The sequence below is a fragment of the Tauraco erythrolophus genome, chromosome 4, assembly GCF_009769465.1.
Source record: "Tauraco erythrolophus isolate bTauEry1 chromosome 4, bTauEry1.pri, whole genome shotgun sequence".
In the NCBI taxonomy this organism is placed as follows: Eukaryota; Metazoa; Chordata; class Aves; order Musophagiformes; family Musophagidae; genus Tauraco; species Tauraco erythrolophus.
This window is the reverse complement of record NC_141468.1, coordinates 35,551,848-35,569,896: the sequence shown is the minus strand read 5'-3', so window position 1 is coordinate 35,569,896 and position 18,049 is coordinate 35,551,848. Positions and strand designations below refer to the sequence as shown.

General features: G+C 40.6%; 1 protein-coding gene across 1 annotated transcript in view; it reads right to left on the bottom strand.

The window, feature by feature from the left end:
• Nucleotides 1–11,382: 11,382 nt before the first annotated feature.
• TMEM117 (transmembrane protein 117) overlaps nt 11,383–18,049 on the bottom strand; it is a 223,492-nt gene continuing 216,825 nt past the window's right edge. The window contains 1 exon segment of the mRNA XM_086610851.1: nt 11,383–12,023. Coding sequence (XP_086466977.1) covers nt 11,383–12,023 — 641 coding nt within the window.

Below are 18,049 nucleotides of genomic sequence, written 5' to 3'. Positions count from 1 at the left end.
ACCCCAATGGCTCAGCCTCACTAAACACTGGCATGCATCTCAGTGTCCCTCACCTCCAGCCCACCCTCTGTGTTTTTGCACAGTTGCCTTCTGCCATGCCGTCTTTGGCACCATCCAAAATCCTTTCCTGGTCTCCAGACCAAAATAGCCATCACCAGCCAGGCTGGGACAAAAGCTGCTCCCGCTGCACTGAGGTCCCCATGCCAGAGGAAGCTTGCTGCGTCTCACCCACGCTGAAGTATGCTGACACCAGCAACCAGATGGAACCAGATGGAGGCTTCACAGATGAAATGCACAGGCAAAAGATACTTTTCTGTCTGTGCCCCATAAAGTGATGGGATAGAAGACACAGAGCGTGGCCTTGCTCTACCTCCTTGCCCCACCGCCAGACTGGGGCAGAGGCATGGGGTGATGCCACCTTCCCTGGTGCCAGGCACTCGCTGTTAGGAGACATGTCTTGTCACTCTGTGACCAGGTCATCCCGCTTGCAGAAAGCCCCAGATTTCCTCTCTTACCTCTCTTACCCTAATGCTGACCAACTTTAATTTACAGCAGTAGCAGGTCCGTTAGTAGTGACTTCCCATGTGCTTTTGGTAGCAAATTGCCCGGCAGCCCCAGCCCAGGGTTTTGCATGTCTGCAGCTTTCTCCAAAGCTGCCCAGGTGCAGGACCAGGGTTATGCTGCACAAGACTTGGAGGGAGGGCAGCGTTTCACCCACCGCCTGCCTTTGCCCATTCCCTGTGTGTGCACAGATTGACTTTGATCGGCAAAACACCCCAGTCTGGCTGCACACAGACCAAGACACAGCAAAGCACTTGTCACGTTCTGCTGTTCACTTACTCTCTCACCGGGCTAATGTTTCCCCTCATCTTCTCCCTAAAAATAGTATTTATCACACTGACACTGGCTGGGTGCTTTCACATCCCAGATGAGACTGTATATCAGGATGCTACGTGAAGAATCCCATTACAAATAGATAGTTGTTTTACAGGTCTCCCTGTTTCATCATTCAAGAAAAAAATAATGCACTTACAGAGTACGTGACAGGAACATGTTAGAGGAATATTTTTCACTGCTTGTCTTTTGAACTTCCAGCATTGCTTCTCAGTGACACTTGATACAGCTGAAGGAAAAACACAGCTTGGTATAAATGCTGAAGTTGATATCGCATAAACTCTGGCAGTACTTGCATTTACTGTGAAAAGGTATTTAACTACTTCCTTTTTTGCAAAATATCATTTGCAAAGAAACAATAGGATGTCAACATTCAGGAGGTTAGAAGAGCAGCTTTGTAACTTCCTTGCATGTTACTTGCTGTGATAGGAAGCACTGTTGAAGTCTCTTTTCTGGACTCACAATGTCTGAACCCAGACTGAGATCAGTGAACTCAGGAAGGCAGTTGAGGAAGAAGTGAAGTATTTCCACTTCTCATTATGGTCACCCTGAAGGCATTTTCATAGCAGGAGGCAACGGGTGTCTGATACTAGCAAAACTGCTTTCTGATTTCAAAAACTTTGTTTCTCCGGATGGAATACAGGCCAGGGTAAAATATGCCTGCCCCTGTTCCTAGGATGTTTCGTGTCATGCCTGTGTCTATGTGAATCTCATGAAGCAAGTAAAACATCTGACAGCAACAAACTAGAAAGGCCAAAGTCCTAATAGAATAGACAAGCAGCAGGATATCTGACTTCTGGGAACTTGGGCAAGTGACTTCATGTCTTAGCATTTTAATTTTCCTTTCTACCTTTGCATCTCTTTCGTATTGCAAATTCTTCAAGCAGTTCCTTTCCAATCTTTATAGTCTTATTTGTCTAAGACACTTACGTGTTACTGTGGTATAAATAGTAGCAAGAGCAATGCAGTGAGTGGTTAGTTTGAGTAAAGTATGTTTTTCCAACAGATCACAGAAGATGGAGCAGAGATGTCCCTAGGAAAGGTCTTCCCAATGCCTGGTTCACTTCTTTGAAGAGATGGTGGAGATTTTTGTCATGTAAAGTTGGAGCCATGAAAACATTTGCGCTATCTGTGTTTAATCCTTCATGTGCCTTTTACAAGGCATTAAAATATACCCAAATGATCTAGATGCCTTTGAAGTCTAGTCAGATCAGTATTACACTGTGTCTTGGTAACACTCTTTAGAGCAACAGGGCTAACTGTCTAGGTGGAGCGACCTAAAATAGCCATATAGCTCACGTGGACCTGAGCTTGTACCTTTGGACGGCCCTGCATGAATTTCACGAACCTGTTAGTGCAGACCGTTTGCTAACTAAGGACCTGTCACTGTGCCGTCCTATGTGCAGCAACACACATTTCCATGGAGGTTTCATTAAATACTGCACACTAAGCCTACCCATAGTTGATAGGTTCAAGAGTTATACTGGCCCTCGTAGGCAGACTTGCTGTGAAAATGGAGCAGGAGGTTACTGTTGACTTCTGCCATGTCTGTTCTAGCTGTGTTTATATAAATAAAAAACTCTTCAGACCTTGGAATCAATATTCTTTTTTCTTTTCTTTTTTTTTTTCTTTCTGAATGAACAATGCCTGAAGTCTCTCCAGAACTCCATAGGAAAGAGTTTGATCTCTGCCCCCTTTGGGATTATTTCTGAGGAGCAGCTTTCCTGTGGAGCTGGTGGGATTTGTGCAGGTCAGAAGCAATGGAAAGGGTCAAAAGAGAGTAAAGAGATGACACACATGAAGGTAAAATAGGTATATTGTCTGCTCACAATTTAGCTCTAACCTCACACAGATTTTGGAAAACATTCCATTTTTGTATAGCTGATTGAAGCAAAAATAGAAATTTTTATCTTTCCAGTAACCGTGGAAACATAGAAACAATGATTACTGGAAATTATCTGTACTTGTGGGATTAGGTTTGTGTTACTGCTGGATGACATAGAAGTTAAGCCACGCATGCATCCTCAGCAATGTTTCCTGGCACGGCTGCCACAGCCAACAGGGAATGAACCTCACAAAGGTCCTCAAACATCGGGAGCAGCTGGAGCTGCTGCAATTCTGGAATATATTAACTCTAGCTGCTGTTGGCTCAAGCTATACCAGCTTTCATCAAATGATTTTATGAACGATTAAATATTGAAACTGGGACATGTTTGAGTGTATGTTTCAGTGTCCAAAAGACTTATTAGCCACCAGCACATCGACCCCTTTTATGTTCCCCTAAACCTGTCAAGGAAAGGTCAGCAAGGCATGCAGTGTCTCAGAAGCAGTCATCATCGTCATTTATCTCTATTCTAAGGGAGGGAGAGTCCATCAACACTTTTTTTAAAAGCTATTTTTGAATAAGATAGTCTTTTATTACCTAGTTCCTTTGCCTTTGTCTTTCTGTCTTTTAAAATTACACAGACTCTTCAGATAAGCTACTGCTTTAAGACACAAATGTGGATTAAATCGTATTGATTTGTTTGATCTTTATACATTCATCCTCTCCTTTACTGCTTAAACCTCCTGATTTTCTGCAAAGTTGTCAGTCTCCCTTTCACATTTAAGTAATCTGCCACCTTCTCAGACAAGAAGCTGAACTGGGCCGGCTTTCTTCTGATCACCTCTGCTAGACTTGCTGGGAGGTAAGGGCTCCTGAGCGGCACTAGCCAGTCCTTAATTAAAACAAAAGAAACCTTTGACCAGCTTAGCCTTCACCCACATTACATGCAAGCATCGGTCTCTAATCTGTTTTTCCTTTTGGAGGTCAGTTCTAACACTCTTGTGTGTGCAGACACACACGAGGCCAGTAATGGAAAGTCAATATAAATGGAAGTTCAAGAAGAAAGAAGACTTTTTTTTTCAGTTAATCTGAATGATTTTTTGGTTAATAAAGATACCAGTATGGTGGTATAGATTAATGATTAAGGCAATGCATAAGTTCAGCAATTCGTTTCCTACTGACCACTCCAAACAGGTTTTCCAAAAATGTAATAATCCATTCTACTAATGGGTGCTACTGGTTCTTCTAGATGAAATATAATACAGTATGACTCTTTCATGAGTAATTTTAAACATGCTCTCAGGGTAATTGATTACATGAGCCAAGGATTGCAAATTGAAGAGATAACTGACTTCTTCAATATGCAAATACAGTAACAGGCAATAAACAGATATCAGTTACATCAGTACAAAATATAATTACAATGAACTTCAGTATCACAAAGAAACTGTCTTGATTTTCTTCAATGCTTGCATGCCATTTTCTGCTTTCAGTTAAGTCTGTGTAGCATCCAGTAAGAGCTGGTGTGGATTCACTCCCACCGGGCAGAGTGTACCTGAACAGGGCCATGCTCACATCTTGATAGCTCTGGCTTCACACTGTGTCACTTGTCATGGTTTGCACGTAGTTTGATCATTGGCACTTATTACTACTGGGAGTCTCTTTTGGAGCTTTCTACCAGTGGCAAAATTTATACAGCAATACCAAGAAGGTTTTGGAACAAGTTACCCAGGGAGGTTGCGCAGTCTCCATCCTTGGATATTTTCAAGACTTGCAAAGATAAAGCTCTGAGCAACTTGGTTTGAGCTCAGAGCTGACCCGCATTTGTACAAGAGCTTGGCGAGAAATCTCTTCCAACCTGAATTATCCTATGAACCTAAGAAATTGAAGGTGAGGTCAGCAGAGAGGAAAGGAAGAGCCCAAATGGAAACTGCAGAATGATTTTGAGGAGGTTGAGAATCAAACAGATTTAAATAGTGAGAAATGAGAGGAAAGGATCCCATGGGAAAAAGAAACAATGAAAAGGATTAGTTGAAAGCTAAGGAAATGTTCTGATCCATCTCAAACTGCCTCTCTGAAAGATGGCAAAAAGGAGGGAGCAAACAAGCAGTCAGTATTGAATTTTTAGAAAAAAAATATTGCATTTCAGTTTTGACCACTATGACTCCTTTCTACTTGTCTTTCTCATTTCCCTGACCATACGTAGGAATTACACCACGATCAGGCACACCAACAGTACTTGTTTGTCTGAAGAGAAGAAAGGATTCTGCTCTTTCTTAAAATCCCCAGCCTTGAAGCTATGCCAGGCAGGACACACTGCGGGTCTGTGCATGAGCAGGCTGAAAGCCTCTTTTCCCCAGGAACTGAACAGCTAGAATGAAGGCAGACTTGAGGAAAACATCTATTATGTTCATGGGGCTCACATCTCCTTTGAGTGTAGCTGACAGCAAGGCAGGTTACTTGCAACAGAAAAGACAGGGCTCTGCTCGTTTTAAAGAAGTTACACAGTTATGCATCTTCTTGAATAAATACATCGAGTCATAAAAATAACTCTGTCTGTAAACATTCCTTTGTAATGCTCCATGGAGGGACTTGGTTAGAAGGACGCAAAACCTTTCTGGAAGTACCATACAGTGTCACAATGAAACATTGGCACTAGATCTGTCCCTAGGTTGCGACAGAGCCCTAGGAAAGGTACCTGTTGTTGCTTTGGCAGAATCTCCTTGGCTGGGCAGAGCCTGTGTACAGATGGTACTATATCAATAACAACAATTACGGGCCTTTGGTGGGTGATTTGTGGTTTAGGTCACTAACAATAAAAATTTATTGGAAATAAAAACAGAAGAATGAAACAGACTTTAGGGGGGGGTGTGAAAAAATAACAGGAATTTCACAGTCAGTCCCTATCGCCGGCTATCTTTGAATCTGTATCCTGTCACAAGAATCAGTATTAAAATTTGTTGTTTTAATATAAGTTTCCTGAAACTTTAATATCATAGAATCATAGAATGGCATAGGCCGGAAGGGACCTTAGAGATCATCTAATCCAACCTCCCTGTCATGGGCAGGGACGCCTCTCAACTAGATCAGGCTACTCAAGGCTCTGTCCAACTTGGCCTTGAACACCTTCAGGGAGGGGGCATCCACGGAAGATGACTCATTGTGGTGCCGGAGAGGTCCCTGAATAGGTTAGGCAAACACCCTCCGACTCAGTGGGCAGTCCAGGGTGGGCAGGCAGGTTGGATACAAGGGTCTTGTCTTTCTTGGGAAACTGGTAGACTGGTCGAATTGCTCCTGACTTTTATTGAACTGACCTCTATTGGTCAGATACTGTGTCATTCTGTGACAGAAAAAAATAAAGAAAAAAGGAAGAGAAGAAAGAATTCGATATGCAGAGAAGTGCTCCAGATGTCACAAAGCAGCATGAGACCCACATCTATAATCTGCCTGCAGGAATCAGATAAGGTGCTCTTTGGCAGACCCCAATTGCTACACATCAAAGGAAAAGCATGAGATTAGAAGTATCTCTGGGACTGTGCTGCTGCTGTAACATAGATTTCTGAAAGGATTTGATGCTACTTCACTCTTCTTTGCAAAGTAGCTGGATTCATGCTTTTCCTTTCTCCAGCAAGGAGTTTGTCGTGTAGAGTACCAGCCTCACAGGCTTTCTCCTCCGTAAGTTTCTTATCTACTTCCCATTTGGAAAACTACCCTTTTCCTCTAAACAGTGAAAAGCTGCTGACATCTCCCATGCAGAGGAGGGAAATAAGACAGTGTTAAAAGCTAGTCACCCAGAAGAGCTACTCACCCAGAAGTCACCTGGAAGTTGACAATTGTTTGTGAGCATTTGGGAACTAGGACTCACTGCTTCTGTTTGAATATTGAAGGGGATGGAAAAGGTTTCTAGTGATTTGCTGTCTCTCCATTTGTCCCCTTGTGTTCCTATGAAACAGGACTTCCATTTGCATCGATTTACCTCTGAAATGGTCACATAAACCATTCTTTTTACCTCAAGGCTGTGTAACTCTCAGACCAGGCATTCTCCTTTCACCTGTCCTTGGTTGTCCTACTCGGAGTTTGTACAGTAGGCTTCGCAATGACGTGCCACATCACATTCAGGGAGCTCAAGCTCCCCACAGAACAGTTTTGAGTGCACAGGGAAATGAACAAGCCCTTTGTCATCTGCGACTTGCAATGGATGGACAGGAAAGAGACCATACGGGAGAAGAGCTGGTCTGTCTGGTGTTTGCAGAGGCGTCTCTGTTGATAAAGGGACTGCAACTGTTTGTTAATAAATACAGCTTGGATCTTCGCATGTCACTGTCCATAATGCCAAGCACAAGGCCACTCTAACATCTGATAAATGTGTCTTTTGTCTATATCCTGCACTGGGCAGCTACAAGTGAATCAACTTTATGGTCTTATTCGCAGTTTGGTCTGTCTAATTTTTATGGTTCTTCTAATCTGTTCAAAGTTTTAGCTGGTTACTTTCAAATGCAACCTAAAAAGCTGAAACACTCTGCTTGCAGGACTGTAACTACTAAAACTTTATGGCCTGAGATAAAAAGTCCTCTCCCACTGAGCCCCTCCTAGGAGGTTGTTAAAATTAAGGGCAATGTATTAAAAATCTGTTACATCTTTTACTAGTAAGTCATAACCTATTCGCTTGTGGGAAAATGAGCTTGCCAGTCTAGTAAGTATCTGAATTGCTGTCATTCCAGTCTCTGAGAGGTGTCTGCTCTTTGTTTCCAGGTGGTTGTCATGATGGAGGCTATTCCCCACAGGAAAAGCAATAATTTAACACATACTGCAATTCAGTGCAGTAGCCCCAAGTATGACGATACTAGCTGGAGAGGACAGAAATCTTTTAAAACAGAACAAATTTACTTTCAGCATAAATTAGACAAAAATGTAATTTGGTGAAGCAGATAGTGCAATTAAATGTTCTTTTTTTGTTTTATACTTTCTAGGCAATAGAAGCAGAGGCAGAGGAGATGAAACAACCTGGAGCAAGTAACTCATGAAGAGCAATGTAGAATAAAGAGGGCAGTAGTAAATCATCCACTTGAGACACTCAGCAGTTTCCCCCAACAGAATCGACAAAACCCAAGGGTCATAACATACATACAGATACAGGTGTTATACAATTGGATTTTAGACATACATATACACTTTCATAAGCATGAATATTATATTTAAGGTACTTTCTACAAACATTCTTACCTTCTATTAGCTCCACGTCATTCCCATCTCAGCAAAGGTAACTGTGGAGGATGCTAAGGCAATTTATAGGCACCTGTGGGCTCATAAATCTTAAGTGCTTATCCTAGAGATGTCTCTTCTATGTATGCTATTTTAGGCAGCATGGCAGCATCTATCATCCATCACTGTACAGTGTATCTATGGTGAAAAAAGAACTACTCTACCAAATCTGATCTCTGACGAAGCAGACAGAGGCCAGCCCTGTAGTGATGGCAGCTGCTAGATGGTTTATTACAGAGGGCAGAGTGGAGACTTGTGCAGTATGTGAAAAAAATGACACTTCTTCAAGTTTCTTCCTTTCTATGGATTCTTCAAGTTCTTCAGGAAAAGAAAAAAAGACTAAAAAATTTGTGTTAATAGTTAGGCTTTCAGAAAAAGGTCAACCATACATATCAAGGTCCCACTGATGGGTACCAGACTAGAAAGCATTTCAGAGTGGTTTGAGTTAGTGAAGCATTTCAGAATATTAATAATGAACAACAGTTGAAAACAATGAATGTGCTCACAGGAGGAATATTTCCATTTCGGGTAACTAATTTTAGGCCTCTAACTTAGCCACCCAGTCTCCCATGGATCCTTTTACAGTCCACAGAGGGAGACAAGTTGCTTCAGGAGAAGACTGAGGATGACTCTGCATTAGTAGCTCAGCTCAGGAATTCAGTTTAGATCGTGCTCCCTTACTCTCTCCTAATTCAAATCGCATGCTCTCTGCACATGAACGAGATTTGTCTGAAACGTACTCCAGCCCCTATCGTACATTCAGTTTATAAGGACCAGACAAGAGCTGCACTGAAGTAAACCCCTGAAATACACAAACTGTGGGCACTGGGTCCTCAGCACCAACTGTTTCCCTCCACAAACCTATTCCTGCTGAGCTGGGCTACTTACTAATGCAGAGATAAATAATGAAGATACTGAATCACCTTCAGGGTGTTCAGCTCAGCAAGTCTCTATCTGCTTCCAAAGGAGCTTAGGGAAAGCCTAGTCACCTAATCCAGGCTGCTCAAACTCAGTACTGGAAGTGGAGAGTGGCAACACTCCTTTCTTCTCCCATCTGTGTTTCTGTTTACAAATGAGACTCCCACACAACTGAGGAGTCCTTTCTCCTTTCATTAAATTGATGAGTTGACCATGGTGAGTAGCTACACTGAATCTGTTAAATTCTTTATGATTTCATGATATAAGCAGTCTCTCTGCTTGACCGTTAATTTAAATACTCACGCAAAATCCAGGATTACTTGCCGCGTTTCTCTCTTTCATGCAGGCTTATGATGACCTTAACAGCATTAACTCAATGTGAGGTCACAGAATTATTTTAGCTGCGGATCAGTTGCTTAATAACAGTTTTCTCAGAGTCATGTAATCATGCAGGCTGTAAGGCTCAAGTAATTCTTTCATTTTCTGCCTACACATTAATGGATTTAACCACTCCTATGCACAAAAAGGAGAAATGAGCTAACGGAAGATTTTCAGTATTTGGGTTTACAGTGTCCAAAACATACAGAGAAGCATGTATCTGCAAAATGAGTCAGCTATTTCTCTAACTACTTGAAAAATCAAGTGCTGTTTGAAAGTCAAACATCGATATAGTCACTTCTAATATAGTAAAAGCAGGATCTCAGAGTGTTTTACCATTAGTAATTAATAGCTTGTCTTTGACTATATCTTATGTCAATTAAATAAGTTTATAGGCTGCAGTAGGCAAAAGCAAATAGATTTATTTCTAGTCATAATTTTTAATGGACAAAAATTTAGTCTTATTAAAAAGTGAACTTTCTCCTGATGAAATATTACACGTTTCATAAGCAAAATATTTGATTTTGACATTACTGTGATACTGCCTGTCTTAGTTAGTGTCAGAAATATGTATGATTTTAAATAGGACAATGCATGGGCAAAACGTTTAAAAAACCAGCAAAACTAACAGAATATGTTCCTGCCTAATAATAAACAATTGTTGAATGATATTTATTAAAATTGGCTCTCAAGTGACAGTTAATAAATGCATAGTTCTATTATGCATGCTAAATTCAGCATTCCGAAAACTTAAAAGCAGATAGATCAAAACAACAGAGATAAAAAAGTCACAAAGACAAAATACACCAACACCAGTAAATGACAGGGAAATAATTCAGACTTAAAAATGACTTCTTATTTAGTAACTTGTAACAACAATTTATAGAACTAAATTAGAGGCAAATCAGAGTCTTTCTGATGTTTTAGATAGGCAATTTCTCTAGTGCATATAGTTTGATCATACACCAAAGGAATTCACATTACAAAGTCCCCTTCAAAAAAGCAAAAACCCCAGTTTCTCTGTGTCTCTGCTTCCAGCTTACACTTATTCATGGAAAATGAATGAAGGGGAAAAAAAGAGTACAATAAAATTGAATTATAAATCTGTTTTAATTAAAACCCCTAAACATTTCTTCAGTATTTGGAGAAGGTAGACTGTCTACGTGTGATGTGTTTTGTATGTATGTTTCATGTATGCCCAGACCATATCTGCACCAAACCTCACAAATACCAGATTTAATGGGATTTGTCTCCTTTACTGCAATCACTCCATTGGCTCTTTGACGTTGCATAGACTTGGTATGATGATGGAAAGAGTTGCTTCGACCATGTATTTTCACCTCTGTTTCTAAAAGGTGAAGGGCAAAACTTTTAATCAAGGAACAGTTTATCTTTAATTAGAAAAAATATAATTAGGCATTATCACCTAATTGCTATTACTGATGGAGAAAGTCATATTTTCACAAGTAGTGACCCATGCTGTATTATCACTCTGCTGTTTACCGCATAATGAATCTGTATTTGTGTTTGGCAGCTAGCCAGCAAAAATTAAAAGGTAATCAACATGCTTCTCTGCTGTCTGGTCATCAAAGTCACTGGCTTCACAGAAGAGTAAATAACAAAGTCAAGTTGTGATGTCCTAACAGAAACCCTTCTTTAGGAATAACTATATTTATCTCCTCTGTCAAGGCATCAAATGATACCTGAAATAACCATATACAAAAAGCTTTGCAAAATAGATTAGAAGAACTGTGCTCTACATCTGGTGTTGAGTTAAAAAACAGTTTAATGTCTCAAGGCACCACCACGGTAGAATTTTATACCTGCAAGTAATCATCTAATACACTATTATACAGTTAAAGTAATGTATTAATAAATAGCTTGTGCAATTTTGGGAAGCAATCTATAAAGGAATGTTAGATATACAGTAGGCACATACTATAATACAAATAAAAAACAAAATTCCTAGAAAAAGCATGCTGAGCACCTTCTGGTATAGGTTGAGTTTCTTATTCTAAACACTATGTAAATCTTAACTTACAAAAGGTAAAACTGAAATCTTATAGTAACTGCTTATTTAAACTGATTTTCCTGGGTATTTGCCTCTATGTCACAGGATTACTCTTAGGGACAGAGGACTCTGGTACTGGCTGTAAAGGGCTATCTTGTTCATTCAGTTGTGCGTTCAAGTTTTCAGAAGTTAGGAGAGAAGAATTAAAAACTATTTCACTTAAGTCTGATTTTATGGATACAAGATGTGGTTCTTGAAAACTTAAAGGTTCTTCTACTAACACCTGTGTATTTTCTCGTGTCATTCCCATATCTGATGGTGACTTTCGTTTCATTCTCGTGTATGATTTGTCTAAATTCTCCATGCCTTGGTCAGTTTTCTGAAATCGTCCAAAGAACCAGATGAAGAAACCAAACAAAGCAAAAGCCAGCAAACTTGGAATAAAAGCCAGGCATTTGACATCAAGGCTAGAGCCTGTGAATCTGCTGTGCAAGAACATGTCTCCTTCAGCATAGGTCTGGTTGGTCAATGGGTTAGTGTTATTGGATCTCCACTCCCAAGACAGCTTAGTTCTATTAAGGTCTTTCAAGCTTTCTGAGTCCTTCACTGTGTAGATCTTCTGTCCAGGTCCAATATATTGGCCATATTCATGAGGTTTGTAAAATATTTGGTTCTTCCACATATTCAGATCCAAGATTAAAACAAGGAAGATAATTCCATAGTTAAACCATTTGCCTGTTTGGAAAAAGAAAGTTCTGTTACCTGATATATCCATTTTAGAAGCAGTACAAATGCAGTCATACGTAAAAGCTACTCAGAGGAAAAAAAAATTATTAATCTGCAAAGCAAAGTTGTAATAAAATTTCCACCACAGCCAGGTTTACGCAAAGTTGTAATAAAATTTCCACCACAGCCAGGTTTACGCTGAATATCCCTTAGTGTTTCACAATTAGGAGGTCTGGGCACATAATGAAATAATTTTGTAACATAAGCACGGCAGTATATCAACTGAATTCACATTGCAGTGTGTAGGTGACCTGTTGATTAAACCACTAGGTGATGTGGTATAGATCAATAAACCTAAAAAAGCATTAATCCCAGGGCTTAAAAAATATTCATATGGAATTTTTCCGTGAAAAGGCCGTATTTGATAGAACTATTCATATGCTAGGAATGATTGAAGTGACTGAAGTTTTTGGGGTTGTTAACGATCTCAATTTTAAGAGTATGTACATATATTGTTTGATATATCAATCATGGTGTGCAGATATATTCATGTGGGGGCAATTGGATAAACTGGGATTTAGAGATATTACACCTTCAAGAAATAGCAAGGGCTGATTGTAGCCTTGGGAGGCTAGTCAGCTCAGCTTTTCCTTTAGTTGGCATAGTGAGAAACTTCTCCAAGGAATGACTCATAGTCTAACATTAAGCTCCTGCAATATTGGAGGAGGAAACCTTTCTCCTTTTATTATTTAAAATTGCTTTTTTGCATGATTCCTCCAGGCATCCAAAAGATATTAAAGATAACTTTATAGATATAACCAACTATAAAGATAATTGCAAAGTTGGCCCTGCTTTGAGCAGGGTGTTGGAACAGATGAACTCCAGGTGTCTCTTCTAACTTAAGTTATTCTATGAATATACAAACCAAATTATACTATTTTCACAGTCAAAGCTCCCCTTACATTCTAGCTGGACATATGTTCAGAACTTACATGTGCAGTGATGACTGGCGCCACCGAAGAACCCTGCAAATCTACATGTCAGCATTATGTAAAAGGAAATTAATGGAGGAATGTTCCTGCTGGTGATGAATTATATTGGTCTATGTTGGAATCATATTTAAGTATGTTTCAAGTGAAAATGAAAATGAATGTATCTGAGTATCTATCAAATGACTTTATGTCATTGGCTTGGCAAGGAATAAATGGATTACAGTTCCTGAAAGTCTGTGTGTTCAAATTGTACAACCAGAATGCTCCAGGAGGGTAACTCCTTGTATTTCAGCAATTGTGTTTAATAGTCTTCTTTGGTTTAGATTATGCTTAGACTGAACATTAACAAGGCCTTTGTTTTGCAAAATAGATTAGAAGAACTGTGCTCTACATCTGGTATCATTCTCTTGTGTTATTGTCACTATCCAGAAATCAAACTGCACTGAAGAGACCTTGCAGTCAATCCTGTTCATACAATCCCTGAATAACTCCTCTATCTTTTTTTTCTGAGTTTTCATCAATATTATAACTGACTTGTTAAAGAAAATTATGGTTTTAGATTATCATCACATTTTATAATATCTAAGTTCCTTAAATCAACACCAAGACACTGAAAATGATGCTACAATACGAAATACAATAACAAACAATACAATCTAGTTTCATGCTGTTTCCTGTGGATTTCTGCCCTGTATTTCCTGTGTTTACTTCCATCAGAATAACTCGGACTTCCTCGTAACATATGAACTTTCAAAAGACACAGAATATATCTTGCATAGTGTGTGTTGATGGGCTGGCTGAGACACACATATTCACTCATCAACTGGCTGCTGTCAAACAGAATATAATAGCTGACTTCTCCCTGCTTTTTCCTCAGCTGAGCACTAACTTAGATGATTCTCCTTTACCCAACTGCCATTTCTTAGGATGCAATGATAATGTCACTATTTTCCAGATTCTCACCCTCTGAAAAATGTTCTTGAAACTGGTTGTGGGTTCAAAAGTTATTTGATGCTGAATGTTGGATAGAGAGGGAGTGAGACCAACCCACACAGAGAACATGATCATGTAATTCTCATTTCCTTAGGAAAATAGGCTAAACACAATCAACAATGAAACAAATATTAGAAACATACTAAGAATTTGAGTGCTTACCTGATCTAAGACAGATATGCATTTCAATTATTCCTGTTTCATAAAAAGCATGAACTTGAAACTCCCTTGCTCAGCTCCTAGACAGAGTTAGGCAGGCAGGAGCACAGCCCTAAGCTCCGCTGTTCAGATCATTGGGTCAGTGGGGACAATAAAGGGTGCTTAGACAAACAGTTTAGATGCAGACACCCCAGTTAACTAAGACAAATTGTAACCTATACGTCTAAGCGGCAGCTAGTTGCCTGAGACCTGCCTCTATTCTATGGCACCAATCATTCTTACCCAGCTGGACTGAGTTGAGATAATGAACTACTAATTACTCTAATCAACTTAAGGTACCTATCCTGCCTACAAGAGGCAGGCCATTTCCTCCTGGCTGTGGAGGATGCAACAGTGTCCTTGGTGCTGCAGCCCAGGCTGGTGAGCAACAACTGGTGACCCTGACGTGATACATCCATGAGACCCTGGGAAGCCCCGACTCCCTCGCCAAGCCGAGAGCCTGAGCCAAAAGAGCCAGAGCTGGAGCCGGGAGCTTGAGCGAGAGTCCTTCGGAGAAGAAGGTAAAGCCGCAAGCCCTGATGTGGTATTTGCGGGAGGGAAGCTTACTGGAGTTGGATGAATGGGCCGGGTCTCTGCTCACCCATAAAGACTTTGTGAAAACAAAAAATGGTAAAACAAAAAGGGGGAATTATGGCACCAATCATTCTTACCCAGCTGGACTGAGTTGAGATAATGAACTACTAATTACTCTAATCAACTCAAGGTACCTATCCTGCCTACAAGAGGCAGGCCATTTCCTCCTGGCTGCGGAGGATGCAACAGTGTCCTTGGTGCTGCAGCCCAGGCTGGTGAGCAACACTATTCTACAGTGGAGCTTCTCTGAACTCCTTCAATTTCTCTTTTCTAGATAATTTTTCCATCCTCTGCATCACTGTCATGCTCGATGAGCTCTATAATTTTTTCTTTTCTTTTGAAAACTGTTGTCACCAGAACCAAACACTGTATATGAGTAACAGTCTCACTATAACCATATATGAACACAATGACATCTTCCTACTCCTACTCAGTATTCCCTGAAGCCAAGGGCTGCGTTAATCTCCTTAGACACAAAATGACTGGGAGCTAGTGCTGTCTTGGATACATATAGAAAGTATTTGCCTTTTTCTAGAACACAGTGTCCTCTGCTGTCTATCACTCTTTCAAGACACACACTTTACTCAGCTGTACTAGCAGGCATGATAGCCAAATAAGCCCAGTTTACCAAGCAATCCTTCTAGATCAGTGATAAATGTGTTGAAGCAGACTGAACCAAGAGGCCTGACAGTCTCCACTCATAAACACCTATCTGATGATAATTCTCTATAATAAGTAATTTTTGAGAGTTATTATACTAATCAAACTTACCATTATAGAATCACAGAACTATAGAATGGTTTGGGTTGGAAAGGACCTTAAAGATCATCTAGTTCCAACACCTCTGCCAAGGGCAGGGACATCTTCCACTACATCAGGTTGCTTAAAGCCCTGTTCAATCTGGCCTTGAACACTTCCAGGGATGGGGCATCCACAGCTTCTCTGGGTAACCTGTTCCAGTGTTTTGCCACTCTCACAGTGAAGAATTTCTTCCTTAGATCTAATAAAAATCTCCCCTCTTTCAGTCTAAATCCATTGCCGCTTGTCCTATCACTACACGCCCTTGTAAAAAGTCCCTCTCCAGCTTTCCCGTAGACCCCTTTAAGTACTGGAAGGCTGCTAGAAGGTCTCCCTGGAGCCTCTATTCTCCAGGCTGAACAGTCCCAACTCTTTCAGTCTGTCCTCATAGGAGAGATGCTCCAGCCCTTGGATCATCTTTGTGGCCCTCCTCTGGACCTGCTCCAACAATTTCATGTCCTTCTTATATTGGGAGCCCCAGAGCTGAATGCAGTATTCCAGCTGAGGTCTCATGAGAGCAGAGTAAAGGGGCAGAATCCCCTCCCTCGACCTGCTGGCCATGCTTCTTTGGATGCAGCCAGGATACGGTTGGCTTTCTGGGTTGCCAGCGCACATTGCCGGCTCATGTTGAGCTTCTCATCCACCAGCACTCCCAAGTACTTTTCCTCCATGCTGCTCTCAATCCATTCTCTGCCCAGCCTGTACTTGTGCTTGAGATTGCCCTGACCCATGTGCAGGACCTTGCACTTGGCCTTGTTGAACTTCATTAGGTTTTCATGGGCCCACCTCTCCAGCCTGTCATGGTCTCATGCTCTGAACATCTGCCTACACAGGAGTCTGGTTAGAAACATTCTCCCCTCTGTGCTGAAGCTGAACAACAAATGTGCATTGCACGTGAATGCCAGGGGCTTTCCTGTGGTGAAAGAGGTGTTTTTCTTTTTCCTTTTTACAGAAAGGCATCTATTTCTGCCAGCTGAACAAGAAGGTTGGGCAGTGTTTACTTTTATAGAGGTTGATAAGGCCTACAAAGTGTCCACCATCCCACATGCAACTGATTTACTGATCAACTGAGGCAGATCCCTCAGGACCCAACACCCCAAACCATCTGCTCATTCTGGAGCATTTTTATTTTTGTAAGTCCACTCTATAACAGAGCAGTCATGTCCTAAAGATCTCATGGAGAAGCCAGTCCTCAAGCATCTCTCCTGAGGTCAAGACGAAATGTAAAAATCTCACTCATTAAGGCTAGACTCAAGTGGCCACACACTGCAATCACAGCCAGAGTGATTCCATGTAGGAAATGTCAACTTTAGACTCTTATCTCAGTTGCAACTTGTGTTGAAAAACATTCAGACACCTCTGTAAACCATTCAGGTATCTTCGAAACATTCTTCATGTCTCTTGTCACGTTAGTATTATTAGCTAGATACATGCATACAGACCACTCACAGCTGAACTAAGCCCCAAATCCTCTGAGGTTTTTTCACATCTGTGTGCACGGACAGCTTTGTTTTTACCTCTAACCTTTCTAATTTTGCCCACGGACTCCCTCAGGCTTTCCTGTGTAGGCAATGCTTGGCCTGCATCTAGACACGCTTTTGGTTTAGCTCCACAAGCCAGCTGTGCTAGACACTCGCCAGCCATGAAGGTGATGATTTCTCCTTTGGGTGGAAGGGCACTCCAGATAGATCAGCACTCAGAAACACCTTTATAAACAGCCAGAAAAATTTCCCATCTTTTTTGACACCCAAACCTTAACATTGCCTATTCGAAACTCATTCACATACTTGACAGCAGATGCTCCTGGATCTCCATTGCTGCTATTAAAGGGTACCAGCCTGGCCCTCTAGTGCCTTTTAACCATGAAAGGATCTGAAGTAACAAAATTTACTTTTAAGTTTTACAAATTTCCCTGGGTATTATAGAAACTAGGATAGACTATGTATTTTCATAAACAGCAGCCCAAGAAGGAAAACACACACATTGCAGTTAACCGTCTGTCAAGGGAAATCCAGATGAGTTAAGCAGATGCGGGAATTCAAGTTATTTTTGATGTTCACAGATAAAAGCAGCTATCAAAACAGGATAAAAATATTTAATACTGAGTAGATGCTTGCTAGGAGTTCCTAGATGCAAAGAAATTTGAGCAAAATATGGTACTCGGTTTCCATTAAAAATAAGATCTGCTTTTGATAGTAAATTTAAAATTACACTGAAGGATATCAGCTACAGGCTGCAGATGTTAATGCAACATGACTGTCAACTTACAACATTCAGAAATCACAAATCAGGTCTCAGAAAGCACGTTATTAGTTTAAAGTAGCAAGATGGGTTAAAAATTATATGTTTAGTACTGTTTTATTTATCTACTTTTTTAGGCACGGAGTTACGCAGAAGCAATGTTTCATATTTTTTCTCTGAAATCATGAGCTTTATTTTAAAAGATATGAAAGCTGAAAT